Here is a 26019-nt window from a genome sequence, read left to right on the forward strand (position 1 = left end):
TTGCCCTACCAGAGCACTTTTTATAAATTACTTCCGGTTTTAAGACTTATTACCGTGTTGTTGTGTGCTTTGATTTTGTAATGATATTTGATTCGGAACTGTTTTGTTAAATGCACATGTGTCATGACATTTGATGTGTCTAGATTGCATAGTGTCCCCGCGATTTCGATATGACATCGTTAGTAACATCTAAATATAGTTTAGCGTCATCAACTTTATCAAAAGATATAGAGTGCATACAGGTATATTTAGCTATGAAGCAGGCAGCACATACCAATTTTAAAGTCTTTGGTCTGGCCCAGCTGGGGTTTGAACGCGGTACGCCAATTGCATTTTTAATTAATTAATTAGTCGGCGATTTTAAAAGGAAATGTGTCTCAAGTGTAGAAGGACCTGAATATGCCTGAACTAATCACCTGTTTTAGACCACCTGTGATATGTGTTGTTAATTTTTAGCGTAGCTAGTCCTTTTTTTCCTAAATGCCACTCAAGATTGAGTTGCATCATTTGTGTCTTCTTTATTTTGTTTTACCATTTTCTCTTTTCTCTATTCATTTTGCCCATTGCTCTTTATTCTTTATAATTACGCACTTCATTTTTTTCTTATTTTTTCCTTATTTTTGCCTTTTTCGTTCATTATTCCTAATTCTGTAACCCCCATTCAGACCCTCTTTGATTGATTCATTATATCTAAGTTCCAGTAAGATACACAACATGTGAATTATTACTAGTACACTTGTTTGTCCAAAATTGAGGTGATCTTAAATAAAGCTTTGTTCTTATCTTATGTATTGTCAAAAGTATGAGAGGATTCAGCAATCACAAACAGTTTTAACCTGCCTTCATTATATATATATGCTTCTGCCAAGTTAGGAGTCTGTATATTTGTTATTCAGTGGTTGAATGAGTCATGTCTGCTATATTTGTTTTTCGTAAATTATTCTGTTACAAATTAAGCCTTTATTTTGTTTTTCACAATTATAGCCACTACTCGGTATTAGCTTTGACCATTGTTGAAGGCCATATGGTAGCATCTAATTGCGTTCTACAACTCAATGCTTACTCTGGTTGATAGATGTCTCATTAGTATTCATATCACATCTCCTCATTTTACTAAAAACTGTTGATACCCGAGACCTGTCCTAGATTCAATAAGCCTAGTTTGATTTTCTTGGTTTTCAAGATAGCATAAAGCGGAAAATATAATTTAAAGTTTATTGTGTTCATTAACTTGTTGGTATTTCAGATATTTCACAGTTGACTGCACTAAAATGAAGTACGTTTTTCATTCCACATCTTGCCCAGTGATTCTGGCTTCTATATGGAACGTTACCATAGTGACACGAGTTTCCAGGAACATTGCTCTCCCAGTTACTATTGATGACGGCTTTGACCTCAAACCATCCATTTTCAGTTTTGTCGCAGTCCATTTCAATATCTACTAACCAGAAATGTTCTCCGTATCTATAAAATAAATATAAATTGTGAATGAAAATTATTTCAAAGACACAACAATCCGTTCAAAGAGCAGACAAAAGCGAAAGGGTCTTCAACGCATCGGGAAAATCCCGCACCCAGAGATGGTCCTCAACTTCAAATATATATATGTCGTACGACGTTAGTTTCAGAAGGTATATCTTGGTTTAGGGACAAATCTTTCTGGTAGCACTGGTACCTTTGTTTCAAGCCTGCATCTTAATAACTATATTCAAAGGCTCTAAGTTACACAGGTGGTTTAAACATATTAAAGCCTATAACGTGTTATTTACCCAAACAAACAATTGTTTTCCATCGGTCTTTAGCAGAAAGAATATAGAATTCTTCCTATAGAAATCGTACAATATCGTACGAGTATGCTTTAAATAATTTGAATTTATAAAAGTTTAAAAAAAATGGTTACTCAATGACAAACATTGTAAAAAGGTCATTATTAAGAAATATTTTCCATTGGACTTTAAATTAATAGCTATCAATCGATCGAATGAAGCGCATTTGAAAGATGCAGACTAGTTTATAATTACGTGTTGAGTTCATTGTATCCGGGTTTTCCGGGTTGGTTTGTAGTCCAAACAGACGGTGTTCCTTGTGGAGTTTGACCGTGATAGTCTCCTTGTCCTGGTTCTGCTCCGTACCAGTCTAAGTAGGAATCCCCTTGTCTCCAGGCATTGTATTTGGCAAAGTGATCGCTCGATCCCAAATCATGACTTTTTATTGGTATTGCGCATGCGCTAGACGCAGCTGTATGTTGGCATCCTAAAAAAAAACAAAAAAATTGCGAGAGATACTGTTAGACTTCAATAATAAATGAATTTAAATTCGTATGTTTCGTTCTTCTTTATATGTTCGTGAAACGAATAGGATGGTATTAAATATCAGTTTCAATAAGCCAAACAAAGAACCACTGTATCACTTCTGATGTTATTTACACGTAAAATTCATTTAAACAGACAACCAACCATGTGTAATTTCAGCGACAGAGGTCAGTCCTGTGTCATGGCTTTAGAGCAATATATATATTGATTTAATTTAAACCGATGGGTACTGAGTTTGAATAGTTTAACAATAGTCATATTTTGGGGCTCTTTACAGCTAACTATTCCATGTGATCCAATGCTCTGTATTGAAGACCATTCTGACTGTACCGATGTTGTCTGCTCTTTGGTCGGGTTGTTGTCTTTTTTACATATTCGCTATTTGCATTCTTAATTTCATTTGACCTATAATGGTTTACTTTAACAAATTGTGACTTGCATGGGTGGAGAGTTGTCTCATTGACACTCATAGCACATCTTCTTATATCTATATCTGACTCACCTTGCCTGTGACCCTCGTCTATTCCACCTCTTATAAACAAATCCTGTCCAGGAGCTGTTCGTCCCTCGAAAAGAATTATGGTTCTATGAAATCCTTTCGGAACTGGTCCATTTGTTGGGGAAACTATTCCACTCCCGCCCCCGCTACCAGTGCCACTACCAGTGCCGCTTCCGGTACCAGAACTGTTAGTAATTGATGTACCAGAATGAACACCTGTGTTTGATGGAGTAGATGGTCCACCTGTCAAAATATATTGACGCTTATACCTACCAATACACTAGTATTACGTTTCATATGTTACAGTTATACAAAAATAGCTAAATTTGTCATATTTTACCCAAATGGTTGAGTATTATCTCCGCCTATATATATACAGATTTGTTGATAGATTCTGATTAATTTACCTTAATTAAAAATGTAATGTTACTATTCAAATACTTGTGTTTATCTCTATTGCGCCTACTTACTTTTTTATCTTTTACTTACATATAGCGTAACTTTGGCATGTATGTTATTATTCGATCATCCCTAGTTAAATTTTCGGCCACATTTGATTTTTTTTAATTTTTTTTTACAAGATGCTTTTTATGACTTTGCTCTGTTTCGTACTAGTCTATGTGAGACTCCTCTTTTTGGCAGTTTAAAACAAAGATTTTTTCTTAAATTTTAGAATTATTATTATTGACTTTAACAAAATACAGATGTGTCTTGCTCATATTGTAGGACAGAAATGTCAGTATAATTGTTCCATTACTATGTTTTTCTTCGTCATATTAATGGCAAGTCATATCCAGACTTTAAATTACTAGTCATTAATCATACCAACGATAAACGCAAGTATTGGCTCCTCGCTGTTGTCAATAACAATATGGGCATTTCCGCTTCCGTCGACTGTTACCTTCTTCTTGCAATCAGTTATAAGATCGCAATATTCTCCAGCTGGAAGTCCTGTTTGTAAAGTCTCATCCATATGTCCCTGTTTGGCCATAGCGAAAAACCCCTTGTTTCCTCTGGCAAAAGAAACTTGATCATTTTGGTCTTTCCAGTGCACTTTCGTTGTTCCGGCAACAGCATTTCGGAAGGCAACCATGTTTCCAATCGGGTTCCATCGGTGTTCACATACCCAACCATTCCCACACAAACCGTTATTTTCAATTGTGACATCTTTAATGCTATAATCAGAGTTATGAGGTGGTCCTTGTGAAGAATCGTCACCAAAGTAGTAGCTACTCATTATTCGAGGAAACCCATAGTCATTGGCTAACATAAAAGCAACCGCTATTTTATAATCACGTGGGGTTTTATGCGTGACTCTATTTCCACCGCCTCCATGACCTCTTTGGTTGTCGTGGTTGTCAACAAAAACGAAGGCGTGGTCAGAATCAGCCATGCCCCATCCTGGATCGTAGACTCCGCCTAATTCTCCAAAGTTACGGGCTCCTTGTGCAATTTTCTGACAAAATCTGAACTCTGTGACAAGACCGTTTTGATAATATTCATTAACCTTGATTGCGCCGTCGTTTTGGTCAATGACCTCATGATAGAAGAATGGCGTTCCTCCTTCAGGAAGATTTTTAGTAAGTTTCTGAATAGCTAAAATATCTCCAGGCCACATGTGTTTAGCTGCGTCTACTCTAAAACCAGCTACCCCGAGGTCAATAAGATGATTGAAGAAGCCTGCTATCTTATTACGTACGTATTCCTGTTTCTGGTCAAGGTCAGTCAATCCAACAAGAAAACAATTCCGGACATTGTTAGGATCTCCGTAGTTGTTAACCATGCCATCATGAGATGGACATTTATCTTTATCATTAAAATGTTGGCGGGAAAATGGGACACCTGGGAAGTCGTAGTTGCTTGAATCAAATGACGATCCGCCTGTTCCCTTCCCCGTTCTACCTAGCCCAGCCATGTGGTTTATTACAACATCGACGTATATCCTGGAAGTGCATAATGAACATTTTTTAGAGAATATTTTAAATATGACTCTGTACATGTGACAGATTTATTTTTCGTTGCTTTTTATTCAAGACTATTGCTTACCGTTGTTTTATTTTGTTTGATATTAATGTTAAGTTTGAACCTTTGACGGAATTTTCCATTACAATCTGATTGTCACAATCTTGTACATCGTGTACATGTACATATTTTCAAAGAATTATAAAGGATTTTCACTGAAATTAGGCAACCTTAACAAAATAAAACAACAAGAAGGGATAACATTGACAATAACACAACTATGTTAATAAACTCTATAAAATATGTTAACAAAAAGCCTGAACGGATTTGTTATAGTACTTTTTTTCAAAATGTAATAGTCAGTTATAGCTTGAAATATAAAAAAAAATTAAAGCAATGACCTGCATGTATGTAATAAAATTCTATTTTGCATACCTTACACCTACATTTTTACATCTATCAACCATATCTTTAAATTCAGCCTCGTTTCCACTTCGCGATGCTATCTTGTAGCTGACTGGCTGGTAACGTTCCCACCATGGTCTTATGTACTCCTTTGTTATTACGGTATACTCATTTACAGGCGATGTCTGAAATATATTATGAATTTAGTTCTCAGAGTTTACAAATGTATAGAATATCCAGACATTGTGCAAAGCATATATACTAGTATATTATAATAAAGCCCTAGATAAAAAAATTACCATTTGAATGATATGGCTGGCAAGGCAGACAAGAGTTTTGAGTTTAAAAAAAAGGCATGTAAATCAGTGCTTGTACATGTCATTTGTTAATGTGTTACATTTATGTTTTTCGTTAATATTTTTTATATAAGTGAGGCTGTTAGTTTTTTCGTTTGACGATGCGGTATTGGTTTTGCTCATTGTTAAAGGCAGTACAGTGACTATAGGTTTTAATTTCTGTGTCATTTTGGTCTCTTGTGGACAGTTATCACATAAGCATTCATACCACATCTTCTGTTTTATGTGATGAGCAATTTGCCCCCCCCCCCCCCCCCCATGAATAAAGTTGGCCCTATCTTCGGCAGTACTCCTACCCTTAATGAAAATTACTGGATCCGCCAAGGAGTCTGTCTATATGTTACATATACATGTACCTGCACACCACAAAATCCTTTCTTTCCTAGATACCGTTCACATTCATTAGCAATGTCAGAAAATTTCCACTCAAATAAGTGGACAATCGCTTGTTTTCCACTACAGTGAGGATCTGTATAATCAGCAAGCACTGAAAAGTAAATGAGATGAATGCAGATATAAAATCATGTAAAGGGTATAATTTTGTAAATGTAACTCAATGTTAAATCAGAAACCGAAAAAACTCAGGAAAACAATGTTAAAAGAGATCTACAGAAGACGGCGGTACAAATAGATACGGGTTAAAACAATAGACAAATGTTTGTTTTTTTACAGATACTTAATTCTATCATCTTAACAATATTAGGGATATGCGATGTTATTGAAGAACATGATTTGAAGAACAAAAAATAAGCTAAAACATTGATAAGTAATGGAGCTTCTTTTCGAGATATTTCACTTTTGAAATTAGCGGGAACTTTTACCTTTTATTTGCATTAATTTGGTGTAATTTGGGTCTAAAATTGTAGGAAAGAAAAATAGAATCTGCTTACAATTTGATAAATGATCTTGTTAAGATTACAATGCGGTATGGACTTTGCTCATTGTTGAAGGCCGTACGGTGACTAAAAGTTATTTTATTCGGCATCTTGTAGATAGTTGTCTCATTGACAATCATACCGCATCTGTTTGTATTTGATGAGCTGTTTCAGTGTTATATGAAATTTAAAAAAGGTGTTATGACTGTTATAGAGCAAAACATTAGATCCTGTAACAGAGGAAAAAAATCAAGGAAGCCGAATATCTGACAAAATTTCCTAACCATCACTTAAGTATGTCCATAAGTCTAAACAATAGTCTTACAAATGTATGATTGTTTTTAATATTAGTTGTTATTGGCTTTGAACTAGCTGTTAATTGTAACTGCGAGTACATTCAGATCTGTACTTAGTTTCCCCTTGCTGTTGGGATGTACAAGTACCCTCCCACGTCTACTCGGTGTTTTCGCTAGATGTATTTTTATGTGTATGCAACTGATTTTTATACGGTTCGTTCCTTAGGGGAGGGTTTGGATCCCGCTAATATGTTAAACCCCACCACATTATTTATTTAAGTACCTATCCAAAATCATGAGCCTATAACTCAGTGGTTTCCGTTTGTTGCTGTGTTACATTTTTGTTTTTGGTTCCCATTTTTTTGTACATAAATTAGGTCGTTAGTTTTCTCGTTTGGTTTTGTTAACAGTTTTATCATTTAGGCCATAACACAATATGAGTAAAAGTGTTTTTACTCAGATAGGCATGACGAATAAAAAATGTCCGATACCAAAGGGATGTTACAACTCAATCTCCGGCGCAGAGTTAATATCCGTTCCATACATGCTCCGCAATACTACACTTAATATTGAGTGTAGTATTACAAAGTATTGAACGGAACGGTCTGTGATATCTGCGCCGGAGATTGGTTGTGTTAAAACTCACAAGTAAAAATCCTGACAAACAGATAAAATGAGCAACAGACAACAGTACATAACACAAAACCTAATTTTAAAGACTGAGCAACACAAACAATTGTTATAGTTGATTTATATACAGAGTAGAAATAAGAGGCGTTCAAGTGCAGTGTAAAAGTGTGACATTTTTGAAAATATTTGTTTATGGTGAAAAACATGTGCATGTTCTTAAAGCTTGTCAAAGTCAAATACTAGATCGATTTACGAAGGGAATGCCGAAACATCAAATTGTGGGTTTTTTTTCGCAAGGTATAGTTCATGGTAAATAATATTTGCGTATTTACAATTATTCCACCATGTTTGTATGACACACTTTGATCTGATCTTTTGATTTAATCAACACTCATGTCAATGAGAAAATCTCACAAGTTGGAATAATAACTATATGTCTGACAAGTTAAAGAATTGTCTATTATTTCAATGAAATAGTATACATACCAAGATGCAGAACTGTCAGAACAATGCCTGCAAACAACATGACAATGAATGTTTTGGCACGTGGCCACTCGATGGCAGACGAACGAAATGTGAATGTTAATAATTGAATACAGTAAATAGATTTCTTATCTGTCTGCAACTTAATAATATAGATCTAGATAATACTGTACTGTATATACATGTATATGATAGTCGCTTTTATGGTCTTAAATTACGTAGTCTTATAATATACAGTACGATCACAAGGTGTATTGAAACTGTTATCGGCATTCAATCAGTTATAGACAGGAGTATGTAGATGTAGTTAACGGCAATGTGACAGCAACAAAACGGCAAAAGAAAAAACCAAGAAGCAAAGTGCTAAATTCTAAGATGCATTTTTGCATATTGCAAAATGATAATGCTAAAAACTTATAAGTTATTAGAATATATATCATTCTAAATGTTCAACAACACCTCTATCACAAATGGCCAACAAGACTGAAATCATTTGTGGTAAATAAATAAGAAACAAATAAATATCTTTTAATAATCATGTTAAGTTATATGTCAACCAACTTTTTAAAACTATTCATTTACGAATAGCCTTTTTTCATATTACAGACTTTTGCCACAGACGTCCCCCCCCCCCCCGCCCGAAAGTTTACACACGCTGTGGTATAATTCAAGACAGCATGATACCAACTGAGGGGAGATCAAAGAAGAGAAGTAAAATCATGCTTTCAATCGGTACAATTTGGGAAGATATTTTCTTTAAATGCAAACTCATCGGAAAACAGTAAACTACATTTGTATCCATCAAATTACACAGATTATATGATTGATTTTACCGATTTAAAAAAAGTAAAATCACAAAAATACTGGACTCAGAGGAAAATCAAATCGGATAGTCCATAATAACGTGGCAAAATCAAATGACAAAACACATAAAAAATTAATGGACAACAACTGTCATATTCCTGACTTGGTACAGGTATTTTCAAATGTAGAAAATGTTGGATTGAACAATTTTTAATTGGTTGCTCCCCCTTAACCGAGTACAAGGATGTCCTACTACAGAAAGGTAACCTGTTTGAAATACCATCCGAAATCAGAAGACGGTTATGGAAAAACAGTCTATATAAGTATTTTAAATGCTTTATTAGGTCAGTACTTAATTCGGAGTTTAGTATGACGTTCATCATCACTGTTCTTAAATATACATAATTTTTAAGGGACCAGTTTAAGGACACCTACGGGTGCGGGAGTTTCTCGCTACATTGAATACCCATTGGTGGCCTTCGGCTGTTGTCTGCTCTATGGTCGGGTTGTTGTTGCTTTGACACATTCCCCATTTCCTTTCTCAATTTTATTAATGTCCCAATCAACCATAAAACATAATCAAGCCGTTTACAAAAAAAAAAAAATTCAAAATACTCCAAAAATATATTATTGGAATATCATATAAAGGTCATACTAGACTTACTTACTTTGGTACTAGTCTGTACCACACTAATCATTAAAGATTACAACAAAAATAACAAAGAGCTAGCATTGGCCAGTACAAATAAACCAGGAACAGGGAAATCAAACCTCTTAGCTAGTGATGATCGTTATCTTTGCATGTTGGTGTCAGACGTGACTAGTTTTCGAAGCAATTGTAAGATATGTCTACAACTTTACAAATAAAAACTTTTAGTTTCCAAATTTATTTACAGTCAGCAGACTATGTTGATATGAAGAAAAGTTTTAAATAATTTACTTAAAATCATTAATAATACACTAGGTACAATGTAATACATAAGCACAAAATGTAGAATTATATAAAAAGTATATACACACTGGATTCAATAAACATGTATATACAAATTAACAAATGTATATCTGATACCTGAGCTCACATACATATTAAGGCAAAGGGTCATATAAGTTATACTTATAGTCTTGTATACAATGTACAGTCTGTCAATTCGTTTATAACCTTTTAACCTTTTGCGAATGACCGAATGACAGCTTACAACATTATGCATGTTTACGTTATAAGGAGGTTCGCTAGAAACATCTAATTAATAAAAAAAATTATAATGCAATTGTAACTTAACGGCTAGTTTTTATTATAAAAGTTAATATGGACATATAATTTTTTTTTCTGCAGAAAATTCTTTATTTTTTCCAAATTAAAAAGAAGTTTACCTTTTTTAATTGTTGGCCGGGAAATGTTTCTCATTAGATTTTTCCTAAATTTAACATTGCCAACATTATTTTTTTTTGAAAAACAATGAAAAAATAACAAGGATTTGATTCAGATTTTCAAATAAATTAATGCCCATATAAACGATATGTGATACAATTATAAAAGATAAAGTAAGAGTAAATCAGCAAAATTTTGTTTGACATTACATGTATAAACTAGAGAATTCCAATTATATATTTGTCGGATGGACATAAAAAAAGTAAAAAAAAATATGAGAAGCGATCTTTCAAAACTAATTATGTTGTTTGTGATTTATGAAATCAACAAAACGAGTAAAAGTTCTTGGATGAGCTTTTTCCAAAGTGTCTTGCAATACTTTGCCGTCCTTTATTCCTTTCTCCTCGCCGCCTCAGCACTTTTCAATAATTCTGGAGCTGCAAAAAAATAACATGTGATTCACTCTACAATGTATAACATAGTGACAGTGTAGAACATTTGTGTTGGACAAACATTTTTAAAATTGATTTAGGGATATAAAAATCCAATAAAAGCGATAATTTGTTTATGATTTATTTAGTTTTTTTGGCCAATAAAAGTATATCAACAATAAGGTAAATTAATTGCCTGTGAAGATACTTTAATATATATAATAAGGTCTTTTGAAATAAAACTAAATACATATGTTCTATAAAAGCATTTTTTTTTGTTGAAAGAGATAAAAAAATCTTTTGCCGTTAAAATGTCAGTTATTTTTTTGATGGAACATGTATCTTGTTAAATCAGCACAGTGAATGTACTGATGTACGACAAATTGTGAAACATAGAGGAAGTCATGCGTTCACCCCCCCCCCCCCCCCACCCCCTTTTCCATTCCACCTATAGTTATACATCCGTTCTAATATGAAACCAAAGAGATATTCACATTAATTAAGTATAGAAATACTACAGCGCATGTAATAGAATCATCATTCTAGTTAAATAGATATATCGATTCTGTTGCTTTATATATCTTAAAAAAAAACTTGTGCATATCACCCCACCCCTAATTGGGAAAAGTATACTTACGTAATGGCTGTGGTGTCAATGCTAAAATCATAATAAAATATAATGTTAATTCAAGCTTTTTGAATCTTTTTTAATTTAACAAAAAAAATAGTTAATTAGGATTCTTAAACCCTATGTTTCAAGCTGCATGTGAATCAATTAATAAACATGCAATGAATACTGATAGTTTAAACATATTTTATTTGCTGAATTAATTAAAAGCAAAATGGATTAGACACAAGTAAATCATACTTATGAAGTATTCTCCATAATACAATATAAAGTTACAATAATAGTATAATACGATACTGTTGTCAAGTCATTAAAGATTGCATATTTTGGCGTTAATATTGAGTCACTGATAAGGTCTTTGCGTCGGAACTAAACACATTTATTCTAAAAACAGTTGTTGGCATGACACGGGTTATGTTCTTCTCATATATGTTATGATGGTATGATACTAAACCCCTTACGGGAAGGATTGTGCCTGATGTTCATATGATGAAATCATAATCTTTCAGTCAGTTTAATTGAAGTCTGGAGCTGGCATGTCAGTTAACTGCTAGTAGTCTGTTGTTATTTATGTATTATTGTCATTTTGTTTATTTTCTTTGGTTACATCTTCTGACATCAGACTCGGACTTCTCTTGAACTGAATTTTAATGTGCGTATTGTTATGCTTTTACTTTTCTACACTGGTTAGAGGTATAGGGGGAGGGTTGAGATCTCACAAACATGTTTAACCCCGCCGCATTTTTGCGCCTGTCCCAAGTCAGGAGCCTCTGGCCTTTGTTAGTCTTGTATTATTTAAATTTTAGTTTCTTGTGTACAATTTGGAAATTAGTATGGCGTTCATTATCACTGAACTAGTATATATTTGTTTAGGGGCCAGCTGAAGGACGCCTCCGGGTGCGGGAATTTCTCGCTACATTGAAGACCTGTTGGTGACCTTCTGCTGTTGTGTTTTTTTATTTTGGTCGGGTTGTTGTCTCTTTGACACATTCCCCATTTCCATTCTCAATTTTATGCATATAAGACAAACAGTTTATACAATATAATACTAGCTTTCATAGGTGAACAAAGAGGAGACAAAGTAAAAAAGGAAAAAGAAAGTTTGAAAAATCGTATACTTCTGTGACGATAACTTGTGGATTGATGACAACGATGACGTCCTGTGTCAGCAATAATAACGCTCTATCAAGGCATAAGAAATCTGTTTGACCTGTTTAATATGTAATTCTGAACAGCAATAATAACGCTCTATCAAGGCATAAGAAATCTGTTTGACCTTTTTAATATGTAATTCTGAACATGTTTGAAAATTTGAATATTTTGTTCGTTCGAAAGTTCCAAGTGTCCGCAAATTAATAGTTTTGTATCTAAAACAAAGTTTTCTGATAGCCAGTTAAGGTTATCGAATAAGTTTTTCCTACATAATGTGTATTTTGGGCAAACGAAAAAGTAATGGTAGACATCCTCAATATCGGACCCACAATGACAAGAAGGATCATTTATAATGTTAGCTCTAACTAGGTCATTGTTTAAGGATGAAGCGGAACATCGTAATTGCGTTAAGATAATATTTAATTTCCTTGGGCCGTACAAATAAAACGTTTCAATTTTACATACTAGACTATCGTTTTTTTAATTCTTTCTTAAATTTAGAAATAGAGTCGACACTGCGAATTTTTGGATCAAGTTTATTCCATTCACGTATAGTAGAGGGAATAAACGATTCAGTAGTAAGGGAATATTGTTTCTCCAGTTTACTTTCGATTCCATTAGTTTGTGTTTGTAACTTGATTTGTTTTCTAAATCGATTTATTGAATGAGAACACCGGTAAGCTCCATTAATGGTTACCTTTTAAGCATGACAAGATTAGGAGAGATTTAAAAGTCCCAATTGATCCGCAATATCTGGAAATAATTTAATTTTGGATGTGACATGTCTTCTGATTGGATGACTTTGTTTTGTTTATCAGCTCATACATTTAGACATAATTTTTTCATGTGACCTATACGTCATCAACGGCTTATTGATCAGCTGCGCGGGTTATTGATCAGCTACGCGGGTTATTTAGTTTGCACCACATTTTTTATGTACTTTTCAGTCATAGACAGAACAAATATTACATGTACAGTTATTCCTTAATTAATACAAAATGCCACAAAGGGTATGTACATATTGTACTTGTGGAAACACATACTGTAGTTTTTCAATAAGATTGGGTGTGATTGATCATTTTACTGTCTATTTGTCACAACCTACTGGGGACATGCATTCTTTGTATTAAATTCAACCTTTTTAACCGCCCTGCCTCAGTTAACTTATGTTTACTATACGGGTTATTTGCTCTGATCTCAATCCAATAAAATTGAGAATGGAAATGGGGAGAGTGTCAAAGAGACAACAAGCCGACCATAGAACAGACAACAGCAGAAGGTCACCAATAGGTCTTAGTTGATGCCAGTTGGCTGTCTTTTCAGTCATATTATTTTGTTTGTAATAAAACTTAATTAGTCTACTTGTATGGTCTGACATTGGTATTATAATTTTAACTTTTTAAAAGTTGTGTTTCTGTATGATGGTGCAGATTTTGTTGTCGAAATGTCTAACCTCAAATACAAACTATATATAAAAATGAATTTTGTTTTCTTGAAGAATATAAAAAAAACGAAGGAAATAAAATAGAGTATGGGTATGGGGAATGTGTCAAAGAGACAACAATCCGACAAAAAAGTACAAAAATAAACAGCCTATGGGTCTTTAACACAGCGCGAAAAGCAAGAATCCGTATGCGGACTTTATGCTAGTTGATAAAACTATAAATATTATGAAACTTACGTTTGTTTAATGCCCTCGTTTGAACATCGACATCATCTTCCTTTATTATTGACATTCTACCACTATTCACTTTTACCACGGCTTTCTTTCTATTCTTCAAATTGATAATTACTGTACACGTGGTACTGTCCATGTTGATTGTTCTTGTATCATTTACTTTGTTGATTGTCTGTGCCTCCTGGTCCGCGTGAGATATTTGCATCCTTTCCTTCCTTGATTTCTTTTTTATATATCCCATGCAAATAATACATAGCATAACAATTAAGAAGATAAATGCCAGGCCACCAAATATGGACCCCACAGCAATAGCACGCCTACAATGATAAAATGTTGCATAAATATAATCATTTAAAAGACATTTCAATTTGAATTGAATCATACAATCATACATCATCTAATGGAGAAAACCGGATCGCTAATAACACTTTCAAATTTTCACTTATATATCTAAATGTGTATTTTTCGGATTTTTTTCTTAGGGACTTATACAAAATTTAGAAAATGGCCACCTTAAATCAAATTGGTTTTAGAAAAGTTGGTTTCTTGAATACGCTTCTAATAAATCAATTTAAAATACATTTTTTTACTTCATTGGTCCTACGCTTTTTTATGTAGAAGTTAACCATTCATTCCAACCTTTCGTAGCAATACACGGTATTATTTTGTATAGAATTATTTTTTATACTGATGAATAAGTGAACAAACATTATAATGAAATGTAGATATCTAAAGACCTGGATATATATAACACTGACACCAAAGCTTGTTCTTTAGCGAAATACGAAACGGCAGCTGTAACAAGGCTCCGTGTGGAAGACCGTACTATTTGGCCTGCAATGGTTTACATTGACAAATGACTTGGAAGGAGAGTTGTCTGATTGGAACTCATGCCACATCTTCTTATATCTAGTAACATTGTTTTTCTAAACTGTAAACTTAGAGTAGTTACATGTATACATGTACAAATGTACACAACACAGACAAATTAGAACATTGTAAACATATGCCTACAAAGAGGAATTATATTAAATAATGCTGAAGATTAACGTTCATGTGAGCTCTGTCGGGAAGAGGGACACTTATAAAGCACCCTCAAAAGATATGGGGAGGTTTTACATGATAAAGAATACTGGACCAAATCTACAGAAAACGGACACAACAAATAAAAAAAGGAGAGAGAATAACCAAAGAGGAAAGAATACGGAAAAAATATACAGAACTTAAAGAAAAAAAAAGAGATAGAAAATTGAAGAATACAGAAATGAGGGAGCCCATCCATGTCCTCTCTAAAGGCATGATGTTCTTCAGCTAACGAATCAAGTAGCCTACTAGCATGGTGATCATTTGGCTTTCGTTGTCTTTGTTTCTATGACACTGCCTATTCTTCTATTGTCGGGGAACATTTTGTTCTACATAAATTGTTTGATTCCAATTTCCAAACATTTGGTTTCAATACTGCAAATTACTTAAAATAATATTAATGGGAAGAAAAAAAGAAAACACAAAAAAAAATCAAGTCGTTGAATTAAAAAAGAAAAGATGGTTCTTTTTTTGTAACTGGGAACGTTAATACCATAATTTTCCCCCCAAAGATAAGCCATTTTTTTGTTACATTAATATAAGACCAGTTGGTGTCAATGCACAAACCCATATAATTTTTCTTGATTTTTGTTTGTGTATATTTAGTTGTTGGACAATGTTGAATTATTTTTTAAAAACACTTGCTGTTAAGATTTTGTTTAAAATATAATTATTTTGGCTCCCTATATTCCAATTTTAAACATCACATAACCGACTTGACTTTTTTTAAATTGTATTTACAAAGAAATATTCCATAAAATGACATATATATCACCTTTTTAACAACCCCGCCCCCATTCGAGGTCTCAATTGCATGTGTTGTTACTAAAGTGTATCTTACCGGGCACAGGACGTTTGCGCTTTTTTACCTGTAAAACGATAGGACATTTGCGCTTCAAATACTATGGACATTTGTGCTTCAAATACTATGGACATTTGCGCTTTAAATTTTGATTCACCTGTATTTATTTGACTGGACATTCGCGCTTTTAATCTATAGTCGTCTACCTGTAATTTTAATGCGAAGTAATCATTACGTTAATAAATTTAACTTATATTTGTCATTAGTACGACAAATGGTCCAAAATCCTTCCATGCCCACTATAATGAACAGTTCTACTCGACTCATCCTGCTATATTTTTATCTTTTTGAAGAGAATCCTTGAACAACAGTCAGTTAATTACATTAAGATTCGTTACATTGATGAACACACACCTGAGAAAGATAAAATTAATTATTATTTGAAATATGGACGAAATAACAGTCAGTCTGATAACAAGAGCTTAATTTGTTCACTCCTTGGGCTTCAGTTATCAAGCTAAACTGACCTGTAATGACTTTTCTTTTTTTATTTCTTTATATTTATTATAATGTATACTTTTAGCTGTAAATAAATTTTAAAACATATACAATTGTGTTATGAAATGTGCTATGAAACGATTTTTAATCATATATAAAGAACAATAGGATTTTAATTCCTGAAGGTCAAACATGCCGGTCCCAAGCCCGTATAAAAGGGGCGGATAGTCATAAAAACCAAATTTTTAAAAAGCGCAAGTGTCCAAAATAAAAAGCGCAAATGTCCTATGAAAAAGCGCAAACGTCCCGCGCCGATCTTACCATCAGTACTCTCGTTTTTTGACTATTTTTCATTGCTTTAATGGTCAAATAAAAATAAAATTATGAATACAATAATTACGAGAAAATGAGAAAAGAGAAAAATAATCGTATAAAAATACATGCACCGCAGTTTATAAACCACGTTGTTGGTAAATTTTTGTATATTCGAGTTCTAAATCTATATATAGCAGCGAATAACATACTTAAGGTTCATCATAACCTTTTGGCTAAAATGGCCGTATTTACACTACAAATTTTACTCTGAGTACAGACTAACCTATACACCTGCAACAGTTTTAAGGGATGGCAGGAACTAGATATATAAATCTTAAATGCATTTTATGTTTCTGAAAATTATAAACTTTTCTAGATTTTGCTATTCATTTTTTTTCGTTCCTGCAGAAGGTGCAAAAATTAACTAAGTAGTGAAAACGATTGAGAAGCTCCCCTCATATAATCAATGTTGTGAGTAGTATTGATTTAAATGGACAATAGATGGACAATAGACACCTGTAAAAAAATAGGTGATTTAACAGGTTTAAACTGTGTAGCTGAGTGGACCGTATCAAATGAAACTCGGGTGTTTGTTTATTTTGCTATCTTTTACAGACTGGAAAAAAATGCACATCAAAATGCAGGTAAGTTTTTAATTTTCTGAAACGTAGACTTCATATAACTTTTATATATCTAGTTCCTGCCATGCCTTAAAACTTTCCTGGATGTACCAGTTTGTCTGTACTCATAGTAATTTTTGAGGTGTAAACACGGCCATATCTTTCAATTCCTTATGATGAACCTTAATTATGCTTCACTTTAAAATGTCATATTTTGATTGGCTTGTACGAGGGTGATGATTTACTCTATCCCATGGCTGTCAGAGTGGGAGACAATTTTTTTGAATGTCACCCTCTCTTCCAAACTAATCAAAAATTGATAATTTAACAAGTAATTTAAAAAAAAAAACAATGCTTAAGTTCTACTTTTTTTGCTCAGATTTTATCATTTTACTGTCAAAATAAAAAAAATATAAAACATCTTGCTTCACTTCAATCTGTTGGTTTTTCTAATACCCGGAACGTTGCTATTACGAGACGTCACAGGGAATAATTTTAAATAACATTCATCGGTAAATGACAATAATGATAGGACATTTAGTATAATAAATTAAAGAACACATAGCTGAGAGGGTGATAGAGTAGATTGATACCCCTAGAAAAAAGCATGGTTAACCTTGGCTTCGCCGTAGTTGGCAATGTTCACTCAGGGTAACAATCTGTTCTATCACCCTCTCAGCTACATGTATGTGTTATTGTTTTTTTTTTTTACCTAATACCCTATAAAAATGCATGATATTATCTATATACATGTTCACTTACTGATCTGGACAGCAACTGTTCCCACAACAGCCATATTCGCAAAATACTCGACAATATTGAGAGGTAGTTACTTCTGAAAAAAAAATGATTGACCAACGTTAAATAGTTCGAGCTTATGTACATAAACATAAAATATAAAAAAAAAGAAGATGTGGTATGATTTCCGATGAGATAACTCTCCATATGAGACCAAAATGATACAGAAATTAACAATTATAGGTCACAATACGACCTTCAACAATGACCAAAGCCAAAACCGCATAGTCAGCTATAAAAGGCACCGTAAAAGGATTCAAACATAAAAACTAAATGCATGGCAAATTTAATATACTACATGTACTTGGTGCTAGTTTGATATGTTAAATAAAATGCTAAGTATGCTTACAGGACTACAGCCTTGAGATAGATTTTAAATCGATTTCAAGTCGAAACAGCTGTCATTTGAACACCGTGTGCCTCGTTAGAAATTAAACAAACTTGTCGTTTTAGCCTGAATGTACCCAGAATGTAAGGATAATTGTGTGGTAAGAACAACAACTTGTCAGCAAATGTGTCTCATTCAGGCGAAGTATGTTTGTCTTGAAATGTCTTTTTCTTTTGTGAGAAAGCGTCTTTGTACGTGCAAAAGTAAAGTAGATTGTCTTTTCACCTTAGCGCATTAGTTTTCTCGTTTGATCTACATTTTATTTTACATTTTTCTTTTCAAGACCTTTTAAACTTGATATGTGGTATGGTTTTTGCTCATTGTTGATGGCCGTATGATAACCTTTATTGGTTTATTTATGTAGTAATATGACATTATCACAATCATACCACTTCTTCTCATCTTTATAATTAGTTTACAAATTATAGTTCTGAATTGAATATCCATGTAATATTTGCCGCTGAATTTTAAACAATATTCAACCAATAAACATGTTATGCTCAAACAGGATCAACAGAGCAGAAATAATTTACAGAGATGATTTAATTTATTGTACATATAAACTACACAATAAATGGCATTTACAGTTGAAAAATCGGGAGAAGAGGTGCCGAGACTTCATTAAAATGTCGAAATTATATTTCTGTTATTTAATGATAATTTGACTCGATCTTGTAAAATCAGTGTCCAATGTAAAGGGTTGAGGCATGTATTCACGCCTCAACGAGGGTAAAATCTATGATCGTAAACAAGACTATACTAAAATATACTGCGTTGACGAGAAAACACTTTTGCACTTTTTACTTCAATCTTTTCTGTTTCGAATTCTGTATAAAGTATTGTATTCTGTCAATCTCTTCTAACAGCAATGACTGTGGTGGCCAGAATGTTCAACGACAAGTCCTACATCTCCAACCACCCACCCGTTCAACGTACTATTTTAAGTATGGAATGCCTATGTGTAGAGCTAATCTCATCATATTTAGAATTCCGCTTAAGCATAACAAGTGATAGGAGCCGAATGTCTGGAATTTACATACTAGGTGTATGACTTTTGGATTCCTGTTGAAGGCATCAATTTCGACTTGCAAATAAAGAACAGCGAAAATTTACAAACGACCTTCCGTTGCCTAACGTTTAGTGAAGTAAAGGGTAAGGATTTGACCTGCATAGTGTGTTAAATTAAATCCTTATTTACTGATAATAAATTTCCGAATGAGGCATGTCATTTCATGCACAAGTAACATCACACAGCAATACACATGAAATATAATCTGTATAATGTGTTAATCAATTGAAAAGGTGACCTAATTAAAAAGATTATATCAAAACGTAGGTAATACTTACCACTAGAAATTCCAAGAAAAACGGCTAGGTTAAGAGCATTTAGTCCATATCGTGTACTCATTTTTATATAAAAATAATCTTGTCATTTATGTACATAATTCCATTCAATGTAAAGAGTGTCCATATTTGTAAATAACGGTTGTTTATCAGTATGCATTTGAAACAAATTGTGTATTGAATTGTAAGATGATATCATTTAAATGCCTGCGTAGTTACACAAGTATTGAAGTGCATTTACATGTTATATCGTACATTGTCATGTGAAATATATTTTACAATTATTATACTAGCAGTTTAAAGATTGATGACTTGGTTAGATACTTCTTCCAATGATAAGATAAGATGCGTTTGATTGCTCGTTATGGACCTACACTCTCACCTTTTGTTGCTTGAAACCTATTTTTGTTTTTTACTCTTTTTGTAGTTATTTTCCTTTGAGTGAACTTATAAATTCTGATAAACATTTCGCCAATCGGTAATATTTTTTATGTTTCCCAGCAATGCACGTTAGTCTAAGTGTTTTTCAGAGAAAAAAAATGTGCTAAATGGTACATGATGATGTATGATTTATGGAACATGTATAATTGCTTTATATGTGCTACACTCATTTAAAGAATGGCTGAATTTTGTCCTTTAAATTTCGAAAAATGAACATTATTTGTATCCACTTCGAAATTTGATAATTTTCTTGTTTCTTAAGTTCGGACAAAAAAATTGTTTTTAAGATAATTGTCTTGTTTAAAAAATTCGGACAATCAATGCATCATAATTCATATCAGAATGCTAGTTCTTATTATTACAATCGTACGCACCCTGTCACTATATTCGCATTTAATAAAAACCTGGCAATAATTTCTGAATTTACAACATATAAACGAAACACCGATGGTTTATCTTTGGGAGTATGTACATGTATTGCTGAAGGAGCATGGGTTAGCATCGTGTTTTTCTTTCGTTTTTGTATGAGCGAACTATTTCAACGTTCTTGAAAAAAAACCAAGATGAAAACAATTTTGAAACTCAATGTTTATAATTTTACACTGTGATTTCAATGTATAACTTGTTTTTGGAAAAATATGCAATTATGCACTTATTGAGAAGAAACACTCCTAATACACGTTCATGTACTTAGTAATTTTATTTTTCTCATTTGAATTTTTATAATATGTGCTTGTTTAGCTCTTTTTGTCTTGAACTAGCCTGAAATATTAGCCACTGGACGTTACGCAAATAACACTCAATGAATCTTATCTTGTTGGATACGTTTAATACGCATCATCTTGCAAGAAATACTTACCGCTGTTAGTTGAGTATAAACTATCAACTAAAGGATCTCACCATCCACCGGCGTTGATTACGAATTCTGCAATTTTTTGCACCCCCCTCCCATTCAACATTATTTACTTCCCTTGACAATAAATGTAAGCAAGATAATTGTTTTTAAAAGATAATTTCAATATTTTCAACAATTCAAAATAGAATTGAAACAAGAGTATTTCACATTCTTTTACAATAAGCGGACATTTGTAAATATCTCTACGAGGTATTTAAACTATAAAGATATTGAATGGTGGCTTTGTTCAATTATCGGAAAATGTTATGCACTTTAAATATACTTTTTTGAATTGTTAAGGTGTATACACACAGTCGATCTATATAATTGCATGTATTTAAAATGACAGTTATTTTTGACATATTTTTAGCAAAAATATAATGTAGACAAATTCACTCTAGCTTGTTTACTTGAAGATGGAACTTTATTCAAATTTATTGTCAAATATTATTGGGATAGGACTTATATTTGTATATTCTGTTATAACAGGTAAGTAATAACGAACCCGGAAGTCGGAAATACAATATGTTTACCTTAACAACATATTCAGAGAAAAAGGGGGAGGGCATCTTCAATCGCCAACAAACAATGTTTTGTCCCTTTTCGATAATCCTAAAGATGCATCACACACGTATAGATACATGAGACTGTGAATTTAAGTACAATCTTGTACTATAAAGTGTAGCATTGGCAAACATCCAAAATCAAGATCCAAGACTTCAAAGTTTGCCTCAATTCCGAAAAGAGCATGCGAAGTATATTAAAAAAAAACATTTACTGCTAATGTGAATCTTTCGTTTTTTCATTGATGAGGGCCCTCATGGGGTTTTTGATTATGTGATTACTTGGCCGTTTTTTTAATGATTATTTGATTATTAAGCGAAATATTTCATGATTATTTGATTACCTAGGACTGTATTTTTAGTTTATGATTATTTGATTACTAAAGATAAGCAAATATTTAATGATTATGTGATTATATTGGCAAAAAAATGGTGATTATGTGATTACTAGGACCCCCCATGAGGGGCCTCATTGATGAACTGCATGTACCACTCCAACCACCCTCTTTTCCAATACTGAACGACTGATCAGTACACGTCATGTACAATAAACACTATCATGGATGAAAGGGGGTCAAAATTAAGAGCACATCGACTTTAAACTGGTGTCAAGATCGTGAACAGTTGGTTACTTAGATACACATTCTATTATTGTCTTTTATTCCTACAGAGAATAGGGTATAACAGTCTTTTAGTGCAAATTATAAGTAAATATGAGGATATGATTTGGAAAGGTTATGAATTCTGTAATAATGTTCAAGGCCTTGTTTCGGTATTCTTTTTTATGACATATCTATTTTTTTCTTTGTATAGTAGCACCCTATTTATTCTCTATATGGCCCATATGTGTTCAATATTTTATACGGTCCATTATCACCTATTCAGTCAGCCCATCCAGACCCTCAAAAACATACTAGGATTACGTAAGAGATATATCAAAAATTATCTATAAAGTAATGTAAACACGTCGTTTGTTGAAATGCATTAAATTGAATGAGTGTCAGTGTATACACGTCTTTAAATTTGATAGAAACTGGTTCACCAGTTCAGTGTTAATAGGTGTCAGTCATTTTTTTTTATATCGTAGATAATATTTTTTTAATCTGTTTTACATACTTTGATTTTAGTTCATTTATATTATTTTGGAAGTTAAGTATGACGTGCATTTTCACTGAACTAGTTCACATTTTTATTAAGAAGCCAGCTGAGGCCCAACTCCGGTTGCATTTTTTTTTTCTGCGTTTAGACCCATTGGTAGTCTTCGACAGTTCATCTGCTCCATGGTCGGATTGTTTTCTCTTTAACATATTCACCATTTCTATTCTCAAACCTATCAAAAAGGTATATGGATTCATCTTATTTAATAGATTTCGAGTTGTTGTCTCTTTATTCGCCAAAGAGTCGGAGCAACAGATTCTGCTTGGATTTTGAATCCTTTCTTACATTATACTATTTGTATTTCCAGGTGCTGATGCTGCATCATACTGCCCTGTCAATTCGTATGCCCAGTCCTGTGAGCATGGCTGTTGTGGAAACGGATGCTGTGTTAACAAGTACATATTAAACATTGTATATAACATAGAATAGTAACATTTCTAACATTTAACATTTACGCGCGTCTGGCGTATAAACAAAATTTAGTCCTGATATCTATGATGAGTTTATTAAGCTGGTTTGAGAAGTAAAGAAAAAGTAATATTATATTTCAACGCTTTACGAAGTAAAGTCTGCTTTTCTATCATTCCATTTCGTGATGACAACAAAATAATTATTGACTACCAAGATATTGTAATGAGTGCTTAAAGTGGCAACACCAATAACAAACCAATCATTCATTCAATTGGTTTTCCTGCTGCACAAACAAAAAGGTTTGATTATGACTTTTGGAGCGGATGTTCATGGAAAGAAAATATCTGTTACGGTAAAATACAATTGTTTTGTACGAATTTATACTAAATGATATTTTACCCATAAAAAGGGGGACGTAATCATTGTAAAACTTCTTCATTCAAACATTTAATTTTTTTTCTCTTTCAGGGTATCATTAGCATTAGGTTTAATATTTGGACTTATTGGTTTAATACTACTGTGCAGTGGATTTGCAATATGTTTTGTTCAGTACTTATACAGAAGAAAGAAGAAAACAGCCACTAAAGATAGCTATGCACAAACAGGAGGTAAACATTATAGATCAATATATTTCGATTATTTATTTTTTTGTTTGCAATCTGTAACTTCTCATACATGTACTGTTTGAAGGGTAAAACGATGAAAAAGACAAAATTCTCAGCAAATTAAGCATTATGATGACAGTAAAGGGACGTCACTGAGATTCCAAATCCAATAATATCCAATAGAAATATTAACTATAATTTCTAAAAAATATTGTACTGTAGTGTTTTATCAACCAAAATAGGGTGTTGCATTCATTTAAGGTTAGGGTTTATTTAGAGTATCAGTGTACAAAGAGGTGCGTTCCAGATCAACACATATGGTTTCTACCTTACTTTCTATACTTTAGTCGAATAATGATGATATTCCGCTTTTTAACCTTACATTCAGTTTTATGCAAATAAATTGGAGCTACATCAGGATACTTGTTAAACTCGAACAACGAGATTTAAAACATTTGACATATCCTGAACATTAAACCTGAATCATACATTTTCACTATACAAAGGCAGCCATGACTTGAGTGTGAAGTGCAAACTTGACAAACTTTGAAAGTACATGTATATCTAATGGTTTTACAAAAACCACTATGACCAACTAACAAAGATGACTATAGACTTAATTTGCATATTCTGAGACCAATCGAAATGTATAGTCATATGTGTTTCACTTGTCTAAGGTATTTTAATATTCCTCGTTCACTATGCAGAATTATAAAAAACCCCAAAAAACAAACCCAACACACAAATTAAATAAAATATATTATTTTTCAGATCCAACTAGTGGAACTGTTATGAAACCTACGCCAATACCACCAATATGTAAGTAGAACAAATTAAAGCTTTTTTCGAAAAAGCTCGAATGACATTAGCAGCGTACTAATCTTTTCACCGATGATCAGCTGAAAAAACTTCTAATAATAACAGATATTAAAACGAAAACAAAAACAAAATATCGAGATTTCAGACTTGACATTGGATAATTTTTGGCATCCGAAGACATAACTTTTGCAGAACTGTCATTTAATTAGAATTGCAGCGGATTGTTAATTTATCAAACATTATTTTGTTCTTTTTTTTTTTAGTTTTAAGACACAAGAAAACAGGTGAGAATTGTACATTAGTATTAAGACTTTTGAAGTAAAGTTATCTGAATTTATAGTAAATATATGAGTATTGACCCGGCGTTATTATTACCTATATTGGGTTTTACAGATGAGAAGGTGGGGGGGGGGGGGGGGGGGAGTGGGAGAGATGGACGTATAAAGAATAAGCAAAATTACAACAAAAAAAAGAATAAAAAAAGAATAGAAAAAAAATGTACAAAACAACAAAAGAATATAGAATACTAAACAAAGAATATTAAGAATAAAGACAGTGGCCAATACGAGTCCTTTTAAAATGTTATATGGTGTTAACAACTATTTTGAATTTCGTCAAACATTATAATCATAATCATAACTTCTGCAATATAAAATTATCTAAAATCCTAAATTTCTTTCAGATGCAGAAAAAAAGAAAATAGAAGAAGTGAAGATATCATTGGATAACGCAGACGAGAAAAAAGAAGGCAAAGATACGAAAAAAGCAACATAACCATTCTGGACAATTCGTTGTAACTTAGATAGAAATTTAATTGTCCTTATTAAATATTATATTCCATGTCTAACATTTATATTTGTACCAATGAATTCCTAAAATTCCACGGGTGCTTGCTACTTGATAACATTACTTTATTTGAAAAAAAAATGATGATATCTAAATCAAAAAAGGTATTATTAATTGTAAATTACCCAAGAATAAACAAATTGAATTGCAATAAGCATGTGTGTTCTCTGTGAAATGAAATGAAGTGTTGAGTTTTTGAAAATAACCATGTTATTATTGGTCAATGTGTACCCATTGTTGTCCTTTGGTTGTTTCCGCTCTTTGGTTGGGTTGTTGTCTCTTTGACACATTACCCATTTCCATTCTCAATTTTATTGTTTACCTTCTTTTGATTTAAATGGAAAAAATGATTTTGGACAAGATCTGTATACAAAATTTCAGCTTCAAATATCGACTATATATTTACATATGTATTTATACATCATAGGTTAGTTATATGTGTGAGCGTTATTTTTTAGCACTGAAACACTACCTCTTTATGTCAAATGTTTACCCCCGATGACATTATTATCACATTACTCTGTGTTTTGATGCAGCCTGGTACACTTTAAAG

The 26019-nt window shown here is 32.7% G+C and overlaps 3 protein-coding genes across 3 annotated transcripts; 1 reads left to right on the top strand and 2 right to left on the bottom strand.

The window, feature by feature from the left end:
• Positions 1 to 1201: 1201 nt before the first annotated feature.
• Positions 1202 to 7940, bottom strand: LOC134697022 (alpha-amylase-like). The gene is made up of 7 exons (XM_063559036.1): positions 7822 to 7940; positions 5891 to 6021; positions 5209 to 5363; positions 3637 to 4754; positions 2815 to 3054; positions 2022 to 2253; positions 1202 to 1464 (listed from the first exon to the last, which is right to left on the bottom strand). Exons 1-7 carry the CDS (start codon positions 7859 to 7861, stop codon positions 1227 to 1229), a joined length of 2154 nt encoding a protein of 717 aa, XP_063415106.1. The 5' UTR covers positions 7862 to 7940; the 3' UTR covers positions 1202 to 1226.
• Positions 7941 to 10224: 2284 nt separating this feature from the next.
• Positions 10225 to 19910, bottom strand: LOC134697026 (uncharacterized). The gene is made up of 5 exons (XM_063559042.1): positions 19732 to 19910; positions 17961 to 18033; positions 13884 to 14197; positions 11060 to 11080; positions 10225 to 10428 (listed from the first exon to the last, which is right to left on the bottom strand). Exons 1-5 carry the CDS (start codon positions 19790 to 19792, stop codon positions 10382 to 10384), a joined length of 516 nt encoding a protein of 171 aa, XP_063415112.1. The 5' UTR covers positions 19793 to 19910; the 3' UTR covers positions 10225 to 10381.
• Positions 19911 to 21312: 1402 nt separating this feature from the next.
• Positions 21313 to 25534, top strand: LOC134697027 (uncharacterized). Its single transcript, XM_063559043.1, has 6 exons — positions 21313 to 21553; positions 23093 to 23180; positions 23665 to 23804; positions 24573 to 24620; positions 24884 to 24904; positions 25303 to 25534. The coding sequence occupies exons 1-6, from the start codon at positions 21481 to 21483 to the stop codon at positions 25392 to 25394; spliced, it is 462 nt and encodes a 153-aa protein (XP_063415113.1). The 5' UTR covers positions 21313 to 21480; the 3' UTR covers positions 25395 to 25534.
• Positions 25535 to 26019: the final 485 nt, after the last annotated feature.

The sequence above is a fragment of the Mytilus trossulus genome, chromosome 14 (genome assembly GCF_036588685.1).
Source record: "Mytilus trossulus isolate FHL-02 chromosome 14, PNRI_Mtr1.1.1.hap1, whole genome shotgun sequence".
NCBI lineage: Eukaryota > Metazoa > Mollusca > Bivalvia > Mytilida > Mytilidae > Mytilus > Mytilus trossulus.